Here is a 12,704-nt window from a genome sequence, read left to right as displayed (position 1 = left end):
CCTCTCTTTAGTCTGGAATCTGAGGAAGTTCCGTCGATGATACCTCTGCTCATGCCTGAGCTTTAAACCCTTGAGAGTAAGTCAGGGTTGTTGGGCCGACAGTCCCCCCGTCGGCTTGTGCGGGAGGCAGCTGGTGGCAGAGATGGGGGGACACAGCAGAGGGGCTCCGGAGGTGGATCTCAGCTCGGGTGGACGTGCTCCAGGGTCCCGGGTGTCTCCCTACAGGATGCATGGGTTCAGACCCAGGTCCACGCTCCCGCCCCCGCCCCCAGGAGGAAGTGGCGAAGCCTGAGGTCTGCAGTTGCCTCCAGATTCCTCGGTTGAGGAGCAGGAAGTGAGGGGAGCAGAGGGAAGAGGGGTGTCAGGAGACACCAGCAGCATTTTGACGTCTGCTGTGACCACAGGTTACAAACTGGGGGCTCTTGGAGCTCATCTGACTGGAGCCCACAGACCTGTTGGGTGAGAGAGAACCATTGACCGGCTGCCTCCTGCACGCCCCCTACTGGGGATGGAGCCCACAACCCGGGCGTGTGCCCTGACCAGGAATCAAACCATGACCTCCTGGTTCATGGGTTGATGCTCAACCACTGAGCTACACTGGCCGGGCAGCAGTTATCTGTCAATGAGAGTCAATATCACTGCGCTGCCACACCTCCCACTGCTCCCCCCGCTTCCCCAGCAGTGATCCAGCGGCTCTCAGAGCACCTCCCTTTGCATCTTGCTCCGGCCCCTAAAAACCTACCTACAGCCCGGCCGTGTTTTCCGAGCAGCCAAGGCCTGAGAGATTAGTGGCTCGTTCTCAGAACAAGTAAATCATGACTTTATATCCGCTTCTTATATTTATGTTGTTTACCCCTGTGCATGGATTATAAAAGCCACAAATCAGTGCTCTCAGCGGGCGAGACAGTCCCTGCCCGCACAGCATCTGGCTGGGGAGCGGTCCCCTGATCCGAGGACACGGCGTGGGCAGCTGGGTCTGCGATTGATCTCGGAGCGACTTGTGCTTTATCGAGGGGCGGCGCCGAGCTCCCAGGTATCTGATTAACCTTCGCGGCGAGATGGCCATCATTTCTGTGCCGCCAGCGGACTCGTCCGTGCCGGGAAGATGGGTGTCAGCTGCTCTGAATCAATAGCCTCCAAAAGGCGCCCCCGGCCCAGCCGCGGTGACTTGCAGCGTCTGACCCAAATGACGCTGTCGTTTGTCAGGTCACCTGGTTTAATTCAAAGCACAGGGAGGCCAAGCTGCCTGGACTTGAAAACCAGGATGCAGAGCAATGGGCGAGGTCAGTGCGACGGGTGCTTGTGTGCTGCCCAGAAGAGAGAATTCCGAGGGGGTGAGAATCCCATCGTGCAGGACGGCCGGGCAACACAGGTGTTGACGTGGACAGAGGCGGCCGTGAAATAGGCGGGGCCGGGCGCCAGAAGGGGGCAGGGAGGACACGTCACTAGGCTGCCATGTAATTCTTCATCCCAACCGGAGTGAACCGGCGGGCCCTGTGGACAGACTGGGGCTGCAGAGATGAGCCTGGGTTGTTGGCGCGCCAGGCCGCCCAGTAGGGGGCGTGCAGGAGGCAGCAGGTCGATGTTTCTCTCTCATCAATGTTTCCATCTCTCCCTCTCCCTCAAAAATCATATTAAAAAGGAAGGAAGGAAGGGAGGGAGGGAGGGAGGAAGGGAGGGCAAGAGCGAGCAACAGTCTGGGGATTAAGTGATGCTAAGAAGCATTGGTCCCATGATCCATCCAGGACTTTCAGTGCTGCCTCGCTCCACAGTTCCGGCCCCAGGGAGGGCAGGGTGGAGGGGGAGCTCTGGACAGGGAGCCAGTCTGCTGCCTGTAGTTCCCCGTCGCAGCGTAGGCTGCAGGGCTTGTCCGCCCACCATCCAGTTGCTTCCCAGCACCCCCGTCTCAGTGGGAGCCTCCCAACCACTCCGTCTTCCTCATGGGCTCGCGCCTCAATAAAGAACACCCCTGCGCTGCTGTGCAGAGGGTTTCGGACTTCCCAGAGCCTAATAGATTGGGCATGAGGAGGAAATGAGATAATTTATGGGAGGAAGCTAGCACGGTGTCTCATCCATAATCCCAGTGATTACTTTTGTGGCTTTTTTATGACTCTATTCCTATAAAATCATCCCCAAATGTAAATTATTTGTGGCCAAATAGTCCACTAGCACAGGAAGGGCAGGCCCCGCAGCGTCGAGACCTACGTAATTTATCGGGTTTATTCAGGCCCAGCTCGCCACTGTGCTCGGGTTATCCGTCCGTGTAAGCAGGGCCAGCTCACTGCGCCTGTAAGAGAAGCAGGGCCTGCGTGTGGGTGACCCCGGTGCGTGACACGGGGCGGGTGCTCAGTCCGTGCTTAGCATCCTGGACTCACACCCTGTCCTGGAAGCCAGGTTAGGAATTCCTGGAAAATTCTACTGCCCCCTGCTGAAGGACGGATGGCCCTTCGAAGGGGGGTACCCACCCCCTCTCCCACCCCCACGCGCCTTGGCGTGACCCTGTGAGGTGAGCAATCTCCCAGCATCCTTGGGGATTCTCTCCGGAGTTCCTGAGAGTTACTCTTCGTCCTTGTGTGATGCCGGGCCTCCGGGGAATTACATGAAAGAGAAGGCAAGAGGTGAAAACAGGTTTTCAAAAGATTTCATATTTCACAGTCAGAGACCTCACTGCGCTCAGCTCAGCTCGGCTCAGATCGTCATGTCCCTCAATAAAGTGTACTTTTGGCCATGCCCCATAAACCGCTCAAATAATCCATTAAGGAAGCTGTAGACATCAGCATAGCAAACGATCGGAGCCCGCGTGGCGATTCCCCGGTTGTTAATCTTCCCGGCGCAGGTCAGACTGTCCTGTCCGCGGCATTAGTCACGGCGCCCGTGATGGCCACGGGTGCGTGGAGGCTGGGCGTGGGCACCGTGAGCCGGACTCTCTCGCCTGGAAGCCCCTCGGGGGTCGTCCTCAGATGGGTGCGTTGCCGGCTAGTGAGCGAGGGAACGCCGCGCTGCTTCGCTGGGGGTCTGTCCTGGTGCCAGCAAAGGGGGTCTGTGCACTGAATTTCCCAGGGGTCCTTTCACCAGCAGCGGCCTGAGCATCGGGCCTCATTGCGGGAGCCGTCCCTCTCCTCTCCTCTCGGCGTCCTCACGAAGCGAGGCAGGTGTCGTCATTGCTTACAGGCCCCCGTGTTGTTGTTGTTAATATACATTTGTGTTGATTTCAGAGAGGAAGGGAGAGAGAGAAACATCGATGATGAGTGAGAATCATCGATCGGCTGCCTCCTGCACCCCCCCTACTGGGCATGTGCCCTTGACCAGAATCGAACCCAGGACCCTTCAGTCCTCAGGCCGACTCTCTATCCACTGAGCCAACCAGTGAGGGCTCCAGTATTTCTTTGGAGACTTGCACGCACGTTTTTCTCGCACTAAATGTCGCTGGCTCCCTCCCCAACCCCGCGTGTTTGGGGGAAGCTGCTTTTCTTGGAAAGATCCAGGCACAAATGATTATAAAGTCAGTGTTGACTAACATACAGTTCATTTTCAAAACTTAAAAGACTCTACAGAAATGAGTAAATTTTTTTGGTCAACACCTGTTTTCAAATGGATGGCCGTTCTGGTCCAGGCTCTGCTGGTCATGGGAAGCAGTGGCATCGCAAACGTCAAGCATCATCCCGGTCGGTGTCACTGGCTGCTGCCAGCTCTGTTCCGTAAACTCTGTCTGTCATGGATCCCCATCAGAAAGTCTGGTGGCTAAATTCTCCTGGTGCAAAGCTTAGTCTGGCTTCACGCATTAGGTCAAATCAATTAACCCTGAAAGGGAGTGAAAATGCAGTGCGTTACCCGCTGGTAGCGTGTTCGCATGTGCTGGGGACGCCGTGTGCATGATGGACAAGCAAGACAGGGCTATGTTTTGGAAGAGAACACGGGCAGGTGTGGGGCCCAGGTCCTGGCACCTGGTGACACAGAATACAGGCGACCTCTGGCGGTGGGGACAGTGCCAGTGCTCAATGACGGTGACAGGCCTCAGGGTGTCCCCGTGTTTCACCGTGAACCTGGAGAGAGCATTCCAGTCCACAGGACGAGGCATCTACAGAAAATCGCCTTATTCTCTTCTCTTTGCCCACGCCATGTAAATGACCTACCAGGTGGCCACCACACAAAAGGGGCTGCCCGGCCGGCGTCGCTCAGTGGCTGAGCGCTGACCTATGAACCAGGAGGTCCGATTCCCCCCAGTCAGGGCTCATGCCCGGGTTGCAGGCTCGATCCCCAGTGTGAGGTGTGCAAGAGGCAGCCGATCCATGATTCTCTCTCATCGTTGATGTTTCTGTCTCTCTTTCCCTCTTCCTTCTTCTCTGAAATCAATAAACTATGTTTAAAAAGGGGGGGGGTATGTTTCATAAAACACAGCAGTTGGCCACCTGGATAAAGACCCTGCAGCCTTACGCGTGGCCACGGTCATAAAGCTAAACCCGTGAGCCGTGACGTCGCCCACACTGTCTCCTGCAGACAGATCTCTGAGCATCAGAGTGGACGTCACCTCCTCCAGCCCCGGGGGCGTGGGCATCTTCGTCACCAGGAGGCAGGCGAGTTCTCTCCTCCTTGCCCAGCCCTACAGGTGCTGCGCCTTCTCCGTTCTCCTTTTCTAACCAGCTCTCTGATTCTTCTAGAACTTGCCACTTTTCTCATCCGTTCCACGGTTCGTCCTCCTCCTGGTCATTTCCATGGCACCCTTTCCTCCGGGTTGAGCGCACACGGTCCTCCAACACGTGGAGCCAGGCCGCTGCTGGTGCTGACGTGGCTGGGGACTGAGCCACTGGCCTGAAGCGCTGGGCAGTCGAACAGGAGCCCCTGTGCGCCGGCGTCCGTGCTGGGAGCGGGAATGGCTTGGTCTCGGGCTCTCACTGAGCAGCCAGCAGCTGTCCTGGGAGCCTCACTCAAGACCACCAGCTCTTCCTGTCCGAACGGCCCCCCTCCTGAGCCTCGGAAGGAGCCCCTCCTCCTGCGTTTTCCCCAGCAGATCCCCGCATCCGCATCCGGAGTAGCAGCAGGAACCCTATCTCCTGCCGGGGCAGCGCCTTATGGTTGATGAAGACGTTAAATTCCATGAACTCAGTCTGAACTGCATAGCCGTCCTGGCCTGCCAGACACCATTTCTTCCCAATTACAGACGAGGGCCGGCAGCTCAGAGGGAGCCCACCACCTCTCGGTGGCTCCGCGCCTAATGGGGCCACGTGGTCAAACCCGGAACCAGGTGGTTTTAAGACATCAGAGTCGCAGGCTCATCAGGGCCCGTGCGGGAGGCAACCCGTCGATGGGTCTCTCTCACATCGATGTTTCTTTGTCTCTCTCACCCTCCCTTCCTCTCTCTTTAAAAATCAATGGAAAAATATCCTTGGGTGAGGATTAACAACAACAACAAAAAGATGTACCAAGTGACAGACATCTGGATACACACAGAAAAACACGCTCACACATACACAGGCACAGACACACACACAGAAACACACATGCATACCAACACACTCAGAGAAGCACACACACACACACACACACACACACCCAAGGCGTCTGTTTTAATTCAAGTAAGGAACATGCTTCTGGAATGAGGAAGTAGTTGATTTTTGTTTCCAATTAACCAACCAGAGCAGAAAGCGACTTCTCTCTCTGCCCCAGCAATGGCCCCCTAAGGCGGCCTATCCCCAGGCTGGGCGAGACCTGGTGCTTCCCACAGTCGCCACGGGAGACCGGGAGACCGGCACCTGCAGAGTCGGTCATGGAGGAACAACCCTGGGACTAGGAACAGACCAGGCTCCGACCCAGGCCCCCTTCGGTGGAAGGAGCCCCCTGCGTCTTCCTGGTGACCGAGTGCACAGGCGCAGCTGCCCGCAGCTCTGGGTTTTAATCCCTGAAAGCCAGGCAGGAGGTGTTCTCCACAGGCTGGCTGCTCCCTCCCCACTTCCCCTGCTGCCTGCCTGCCTGGCTCCTGGTCTCTGGTCTGAGGAGCGGGCACTCTGCCCCCTGCCGAGTCTTTCTTGCTGTTTCTCTGCATTTCCCTCTCTTTCCTCTGCTCCCAGTTCCCACCCTCCCTCATCCGCTGTCCTCTGCACAGAGTAGATGAGGCTTCAGACAATTTGGTGTGACTTCAGATTCCTGTCCCCTGGGCCTAACTTCAAAGGCAGGAAAAGTCGTCAACACCTCTCTGAAGAGAAACTAGTTAAAGCTTCTTCCTGCTTCCCTGACCCTCCTCTGAGCTCCCTTTCTCTCTGGATCAGCAGCTCCCAATGCAGGAGCAGGCGCCTGCGGCTGGGGTGGGTGCGGAGGCTGCGGGCCGCCCGGCAACAGGGTGCTGCCTACCCATTTCACTCTCCTCCTCAGAGCGAAGAACAGGCACAAGACCCCCATGGAGAACTCTCCTCGTTTCAGCCTCCTTCCTTGGAATCGCATTGACTGTACACAGCTCAGGCTCTGGGCCGAGCGATACCACAGGAACAACCTCTCCCAGCGGCCGAGCTCACGCCTCACCCACCACGCCCACCCACGGGGCGGCTGGCAGGGCCCAGGGCTGTTCATCGTGTCCATCCTGAAGGGTTTCGAGAGAAAAGTGCACTTGGAGTTACTGGCCACCCCCAAACCCACGAGTCAGGAGCTGCCCAGGCTGCGGAGGGAAGGGGGTGGGGTTCCTGGCTTTTGTTCTGCAAAAAGCTTTATACATCCTTTATGCATCAGGTAGGGGCAGGGTGGCAGGTAACGTCCACCAGGTAGGAAGACCCTCTGCTTAAGCTTCCTGTGCTGCTCAGTAACTTCTCCTCAAATCCATAAGCAAATGAAGAAATACAGCTTTAGAATGTGTGGCTCAATGGTTGGGCGTCAACCCATGAACCAGGAGGTCACGGTTCCATTCCCCGTCAGGGCACAGGCCCTGTAGGGGCATGCAGGAGGCAGCCAGCCGATCCATGATTGTCTCTTATCATTGATGTTTCTGTCTCCCTCCGTCTCTCTCTGAAATCAATAAAAACGTATTTTTTAAGAAGAGTCTGAGAATTATTGCCCGTTTCCCCGAGATGCAGGCTTTCAGCTGAGGAACCTGAAAACCAGTAGACAGCCGCCAGTGGGAGCAGGAGCAGAAAGGAGGGAAGCTGCTCCTTCAGCTTTGATGGCAGCGCCACCTGCTGACCAGACTCGGTCCTTCCCGGGCAGCAACTGCAGGCGGGGCCCTGGGCTGTCACCTGCATGTGGCCGTGACCATGGAGGCACAGTCTGTGGCACCCCGTCCTCCCCTCGAGGGGCGCAGGTCATTGCTTGTGTATTTTAGGGAAATCGTCCCTTACTCTGTATCCGTAGACACAGCCGGCTGCCCACCAGGTGCACTCCCTTCACCAGCAAGGCCCTCCGGTGCCTTCCCTATGCCCCGTCCGCGTGGGATTTTACTTCACAGACACGGGCGGGATTCCTTTGGGACCCTTTTGCCCAGTGACTCCCGGGCCGGGCGCCTTGACCCCTCTGAGACATGTGTCCTCATCTGTGAAGTGGGGACGATGACAGTGCCTGCTGGTTAAGAATACGTGAAACAGTCCTTGTAAAGCACCTAATAGTGTCGGGCCCGTGACGCACAATGCACGCTCGGTGGGTACACCCACCAGTGAATGAAAATCCACATTGCAAAATCGGTGTTCAGCTCGGTCAAGTGGAATTAGGCAACATGCTGCCACAGGGAGACTGTAGATGCATATAACTGTAGCCAGGAATTGTTCATGGGTAGGTGAGGAAATTTTTAAATTCAAAAATGATCCAGGGCATGTTGTGTCAAAAGGGAGTGATTCCTAGACTTTTGCTTAGAATCATTCTAAGGTGATTTGCTCTCCACTCCTTTCCTCACTAAAAAATAAAAAATATCCAGCCCAGCGGCATGGCTCCGTGGTTGAGCATCAACCTATGAACCAGGAGGTCACGGTTCCATTCCCTGTCAGGGCACGTGCCCGGGTTGCAGGCTCGATCCCCAGTTGGGGGCGTGCAGGAGGCAGCCAACCAATGATTCTCTCTCATCACCGATGTTTCTATCTCTCCCTCTCCCTTCCTCTTTAATCAAAGAAAATACATTTTTTTTAAAAAGTAAAACACATATATCACTTTGTCAGTGATATTCATTACAGCATTATTAATAATTTTATACCTGTAATAACATCTTCTAAAACGCCTACTAGTTTCAAAATGAGGTTTGGAACCTCTTCATAAACCTAATAGCACATTAAGCAGATTATAAACAACGTAGACAAAGAAAGAAACGTACCTACTACTAGATTAAGCAGAGGAATTTCGGGGAGAGTGTATGTGTGTAGCACAGGACCGTGCAAAACAAAATTAGTGAGAAACTCAGAACCAGACAGACAGGGAAATTAATACCAAAATGAAAACAGAGGTTTGAGCCAGATAGTAAGGGAGTGGGTAGGATTTTGTTTTTGTTTGTTTGTTTTGGGGGGAGGGGTGGTCACTTCTTGTACCTTTCCTGTTTAAATCTCCCATGCTAACCATGTATCACGTGGATAAGAGGGGGAAAGCCCCAGAAACTTCTCATTAAGGACGCGCTTCCTGTGTGCGCTCAGCGGGAGAAACGTTGCCTTCTGCTGAGAGCAGCGGGGGGGACAGGACACCTTTCAAAGAAGCAGTTTCAGAGCAGGGCCTCCCCTGGTCCTGGGAACATCCCCTCTGGGTTCTGTGGATCAGGGAAGGCTGATCCCATAACAAATATTTTCACCTTTTCATATTAAAAATGAGCCCGGCTGGCATGGCTCAGTGGTTGAGCATCGACCTATGAACTAAGGGGTCACAGTTTGATTCCTGGTCGGGGCACATGCCTGGGTTGCGGGCTTGATCCCCAGTGTGGGGCCTGCAGAAGGCAGCTGATCATGATTCTCTCTCATCGTTGATGTTTCTATCTCTCTCCCCCTCTCCCTTCCTCCTTGAAGTTAATAAAATTATTTTTTTTAAAAATGACCATCTGGCCCGAATCTGAGGTTTGGGGTCACAGCGTGAGAAAAAATAAAGTGCGGCTCTGGAAGCTGCGAGTTTCCTGCACAAGCCCCAGCCCGTGTCCTCTCTCTTGTCTTCACTCTGCAGACCCCACGAGGGTGACGGTGCCCCCCGCCAGCATGGACGTCACCGTCGGGGAGAGCATCGTCCTCACCTGCCAGGTGAGACAGGACCACTCGCTGGACATTGTGTTCACCTGGTCATTCAACGGACACCGGATAGACTTCAACAGAGACGGGGACCACTTCGAGAGGGTCGGGGGGGTAAGTGTCCACCCACACTGTCCGCAGGACCCGCCCGAGTGGCGCTGACTCAGGCAGCTCGGTTGCCTGGAAAAGAAACGCAAAGTTAGTCTATTTATTTTTTCCTTAATATGTTCTTATTGATTTCAGAAAGGAAGGGAGAGGGAGAGAGAGAGAGAAACATCAATGATGAGAGAGAATCACTGATCGGCTGCCTCCTGCAGGCCCCACACCGGGGATCGAGCCTGCAACCCGGGCCTGTGTCCTGACCGGGTATCAAACCCTAATTTCCTGGTTCATAGGTCGAGGCTCAACCACTGAGCCACACCAGCTGGGCTCTTCCGTGCACTTTTTAAAACGGAAATCAAATACCAAATTGTATATTTTAATTACCTTCAAAGCCATCATGATCCATATAGCAGAGATTAACTACAGATCCCCCAAATTTGCGGCATATTGTCACTTCCGATGAGCTGGGCCCCAGCCGGAGTTGATGGACCGGAGTATTCTGCTTCCCACTTTCTGTAAGTCACGTGCTTCGAACCCCGGTGGCAAATGAGTCCCAGAGAAGCCAGACCCCTGCAGTCTGGTTCCAGGTGTGTTCCGCACAAGCTGGGGTCCTTATTGCCGGGGCCGCCTCCCTGCTTTTAATAATAATCGGCTGCGGCTCGCATCACTCATGTTCCCATCAGCCAGGGTAAAATCAACCCGTTGGCCGCAGCGTCCTTCATGTGGTAACGACATTTAGAACTAATTGTTCATTAAGAACTAATTGTGGCCGCTCCTTTATCAGCAGGATTCAGCTGGGGACTTGATGATCCGGAACATCCAGCTGAAGCATGCTGGGAAATACGTCTGCACGGTCCAGACCAGTGTGGACCAGCTGTCCGCGGCCGCCGACCTCATCGTCAGAGGTATCGTGGGGGGCGGGGGCTGGCTTTCGGCCTTAAAAGAGTTCCGTGGCATCTTCTCCTGCACAGACTTCTAAAACCTCCTGCGGTTGAGAACGAAAGTCAGAAGCGAAACGCTGTGACTAGGGGCGGGCAGTCTCCATAGATTCTGCTCATCCGTTTCCCACAGGAGAGGGTCGGGGAAGGCTGCTTTGTATCAAAGATCACCCCTGGGCCTGGCCACCGGCGGAGGGGACCTGGGATGCCTTCAGAGGAAGGAAAGCTGGTGGCTTAACATTGTATGCGGGTGGTAACAGATGGCTCTACTACTTACAGTCAACGTAAAACGTATAAATACGTTTCGGAAAGCTGGTGGCTTAAGGAGGCCTCGAGCTGTGCTGTTTCAGGTTTCATGGGCGCTGACCCCAATGAGTGTTTGAAGCCCGGGCTGGAAGCGTGGCTGACATGACCTCATCCCCAGCTTCCCCGGGTTCCTCCTCCTTCTCTGAAGTGCACAGTGTGTCCCGTGCACACCCGCTGGCACCTGGGACGTCATTGAGCTGGGAGTTCATGTGCAAGCTGACACTGGGGGGGATTTCGAGGCCTGGCCGCAGCCTACTAGGCGTGAGCTCCCGCTGAGCCACACCGATGGGCTCAATGCCAAGCCCCACAAACCATTCTGTATGGGAGCAAGTGCATGACTTTTAAGAAATAGGTTTAAATTAAATTAAATGTAGAATCTTTATGAACTGGTGTACGTACCAGCGTGCCCGCTGTTTTCTAACCCACAGAAAGGGGAGCCGTTCAGAACATCAAACTAATGTCTCGCCAGCGTCTCCTCGACCTGGACCCCACATGGGGACCTCGGGGGAGGCTTCTTGGGCCAGCAGCCCTGTGGCTGCATGAAAATGAGATCGGGGGCTGTGGGGTGTGCCCGCGGGCGAGCCTCAGCACACAGCACCGGGTTATTGGAGCCACGGAAAGCTCCTCTCTCCCCAGGCAGCACGTCAGGGGGATGTGAGGGAGTTGCCAGCTTGAACTGTCAAGAGAAGTTAACTGCCTGCTTTGGTTCCCCTTTAAATGGCCTTTAAAACCCTCTCAGTAATGGCACAGATGAGGGGCGATAGGGAAAACACTTCCGACCGGGGCGGAGCCACCCACAGCAGAACTTACGGAAACGTGTTTATTTCCACTTTAAAATCACCCAGGCTGGTCTGCTCTCCCCTTGGGGACCAAAGAATTCAGTTGCTGAAAATTTATCCTCTATTTAATTAGGATAATGTTCAGATCAGCAGTTTAAACGCCAATAAATTACACTAATAAAAATTTAAATCAGTGAGACTTGAAGTTCTTAAATGATATTGTATACTTCATTTCACAGAAAATAACATTAAGTGCCAGGAGAAATTTGCCAACACAGCCTAAAAGAAAATCTAGTCTAATCAGTTCATGGGGCCACCCGATTAGCATCCCCTTTAAGCACAGCCCCTCGCTCCATCTTCTCCGCTGGGCAGTGCCTTCTGCGAGTCCCCGGGGCCGGTGAGGGCGTCCCTGCCCTGTGGGGGGGTTTTGAATGTGACCCCATCCAGCTGTGAGTCTGGCTCGGACATCCTAGGTTAGTGGTCAGCAAACTCATTAGTCAACAGAGCCAGATATCAACAGTACTTCTTCAAAATAGACTCGCCCAGGCCGAAAACCGACTTCTGCGCATGGGCCACGAAGTTTCAATCGCACTGTACGTGCGCTCGCACGTGATATTTTGTGGAAGAGCCACACTCAAGGGGCCAAAAAGCCGCATGTGGCTCGCGAGCCGCAGTTTGCTGACCACGGTCCTAGGTCCCCTGTGATCACCTGATTTACTCTCTCGCCACTGATGGCGGCGGGAAAGGGCGCCCTCCCTGGGAGGGACCAGGGACGCGGGCATCACGCAGCGTCCCCTCCATGGGGCCTGCGGCAAAATGTCCCGAGCCCTGACCACGGGAACATTCTGTGCGGAGGACAGGCATTTGCTCATTGAGTGGTTTTGAAAGAGGGACCCCACTTCCCCACAACAAAGCTTGTCAACATTACGTAAGGCCGTAGCTACATGGCGGGGAGGGGCGGGGGGGGCTGGGACTCAAAGAGCCCTGAAGGTCCCGGCTTATCTCCAGCGGCCAAGGTCTCCCCACCCTGCGCTTCCGTTTCAGCCGCCAGCTGCGGGCTCAGGTCCCTCCTGTCGGTTCTGTGCACGGAGGGGTTTGGGGACACTTGTCTGCCTCTGGGGCTCTGATTGTAAAGGCATCGAAGGAGCCTCATTGGGGCGGGGGGGGGGGGGGGGGATGGGAAAGCCGGGATGCGAAGGCTGCTGAGAAAAAGATCCTATCGTCGTCTGGACTTTATCTGGTTAATAAGGTCCCAGGGATGAAGATGGCCCCAGTTCTATGGAGGCGGCATTTGACGGACAGGCTGAAATGTCCCCGTGGAACATCAGTCACCCCCAGCGCCCAGATTCCCAGCCCCTCCCTTCAGCGGAGGGGCCGGTGGTCAGTGACTGTGGAGGAGGAAAGAGACATGG

General features: G+C 55.0%; 1 protein-coding gene across 2 annotated transcripts in view; it reads left to right on the top strand.

Annotated features, from left to right (window-relative positions):
* CNTN4 (contactin 4) overlaps positions 1-12,704 on the top strand; it is a 182,278-nt gene that overhangs the window by 160,250 nt on the left and 9,324 nt on the right. The window contains exons 13-14 of one of the 2 annotated variants that reach the window (XM_023764058.1): positions 9,106-9,281; positions 10,054-10,174. In XM_023764058.1, coding sequence (XP_023619826.1) covers positions 9,106-9,281; positions 10,054-10,174 — 297 coding nt within the window. The remainder of the gene's footprint in view (positions 1-9,105; positions 9,282-10,053; positions 10,175-12,704) is intronic. The other variant, XM_023764059.1, reaches the window with a different exon arrangement.

Source organism: Myotis lucifugus, unplaced genomic scaffold, assembly GCF_000147115.1.
Source record: "Myotis lucifugus unplaced genomic scaffold, Myoluc2.0 scaffold_315, whole genome shotgun sequence".
Classification (NCBI taxonomy): domain Eukaryota; kingdom Metazoa; phylum Chordata; class Mammalia; order Chiroptera; family Vespertilionidae; genus Myotis; species Myotis lucifugus.
The sequence above is the reverse complement of the archived record's forward strand: the minus strand, read 5'-3'. Positions and strand labels throughout refer to the sequence as shown.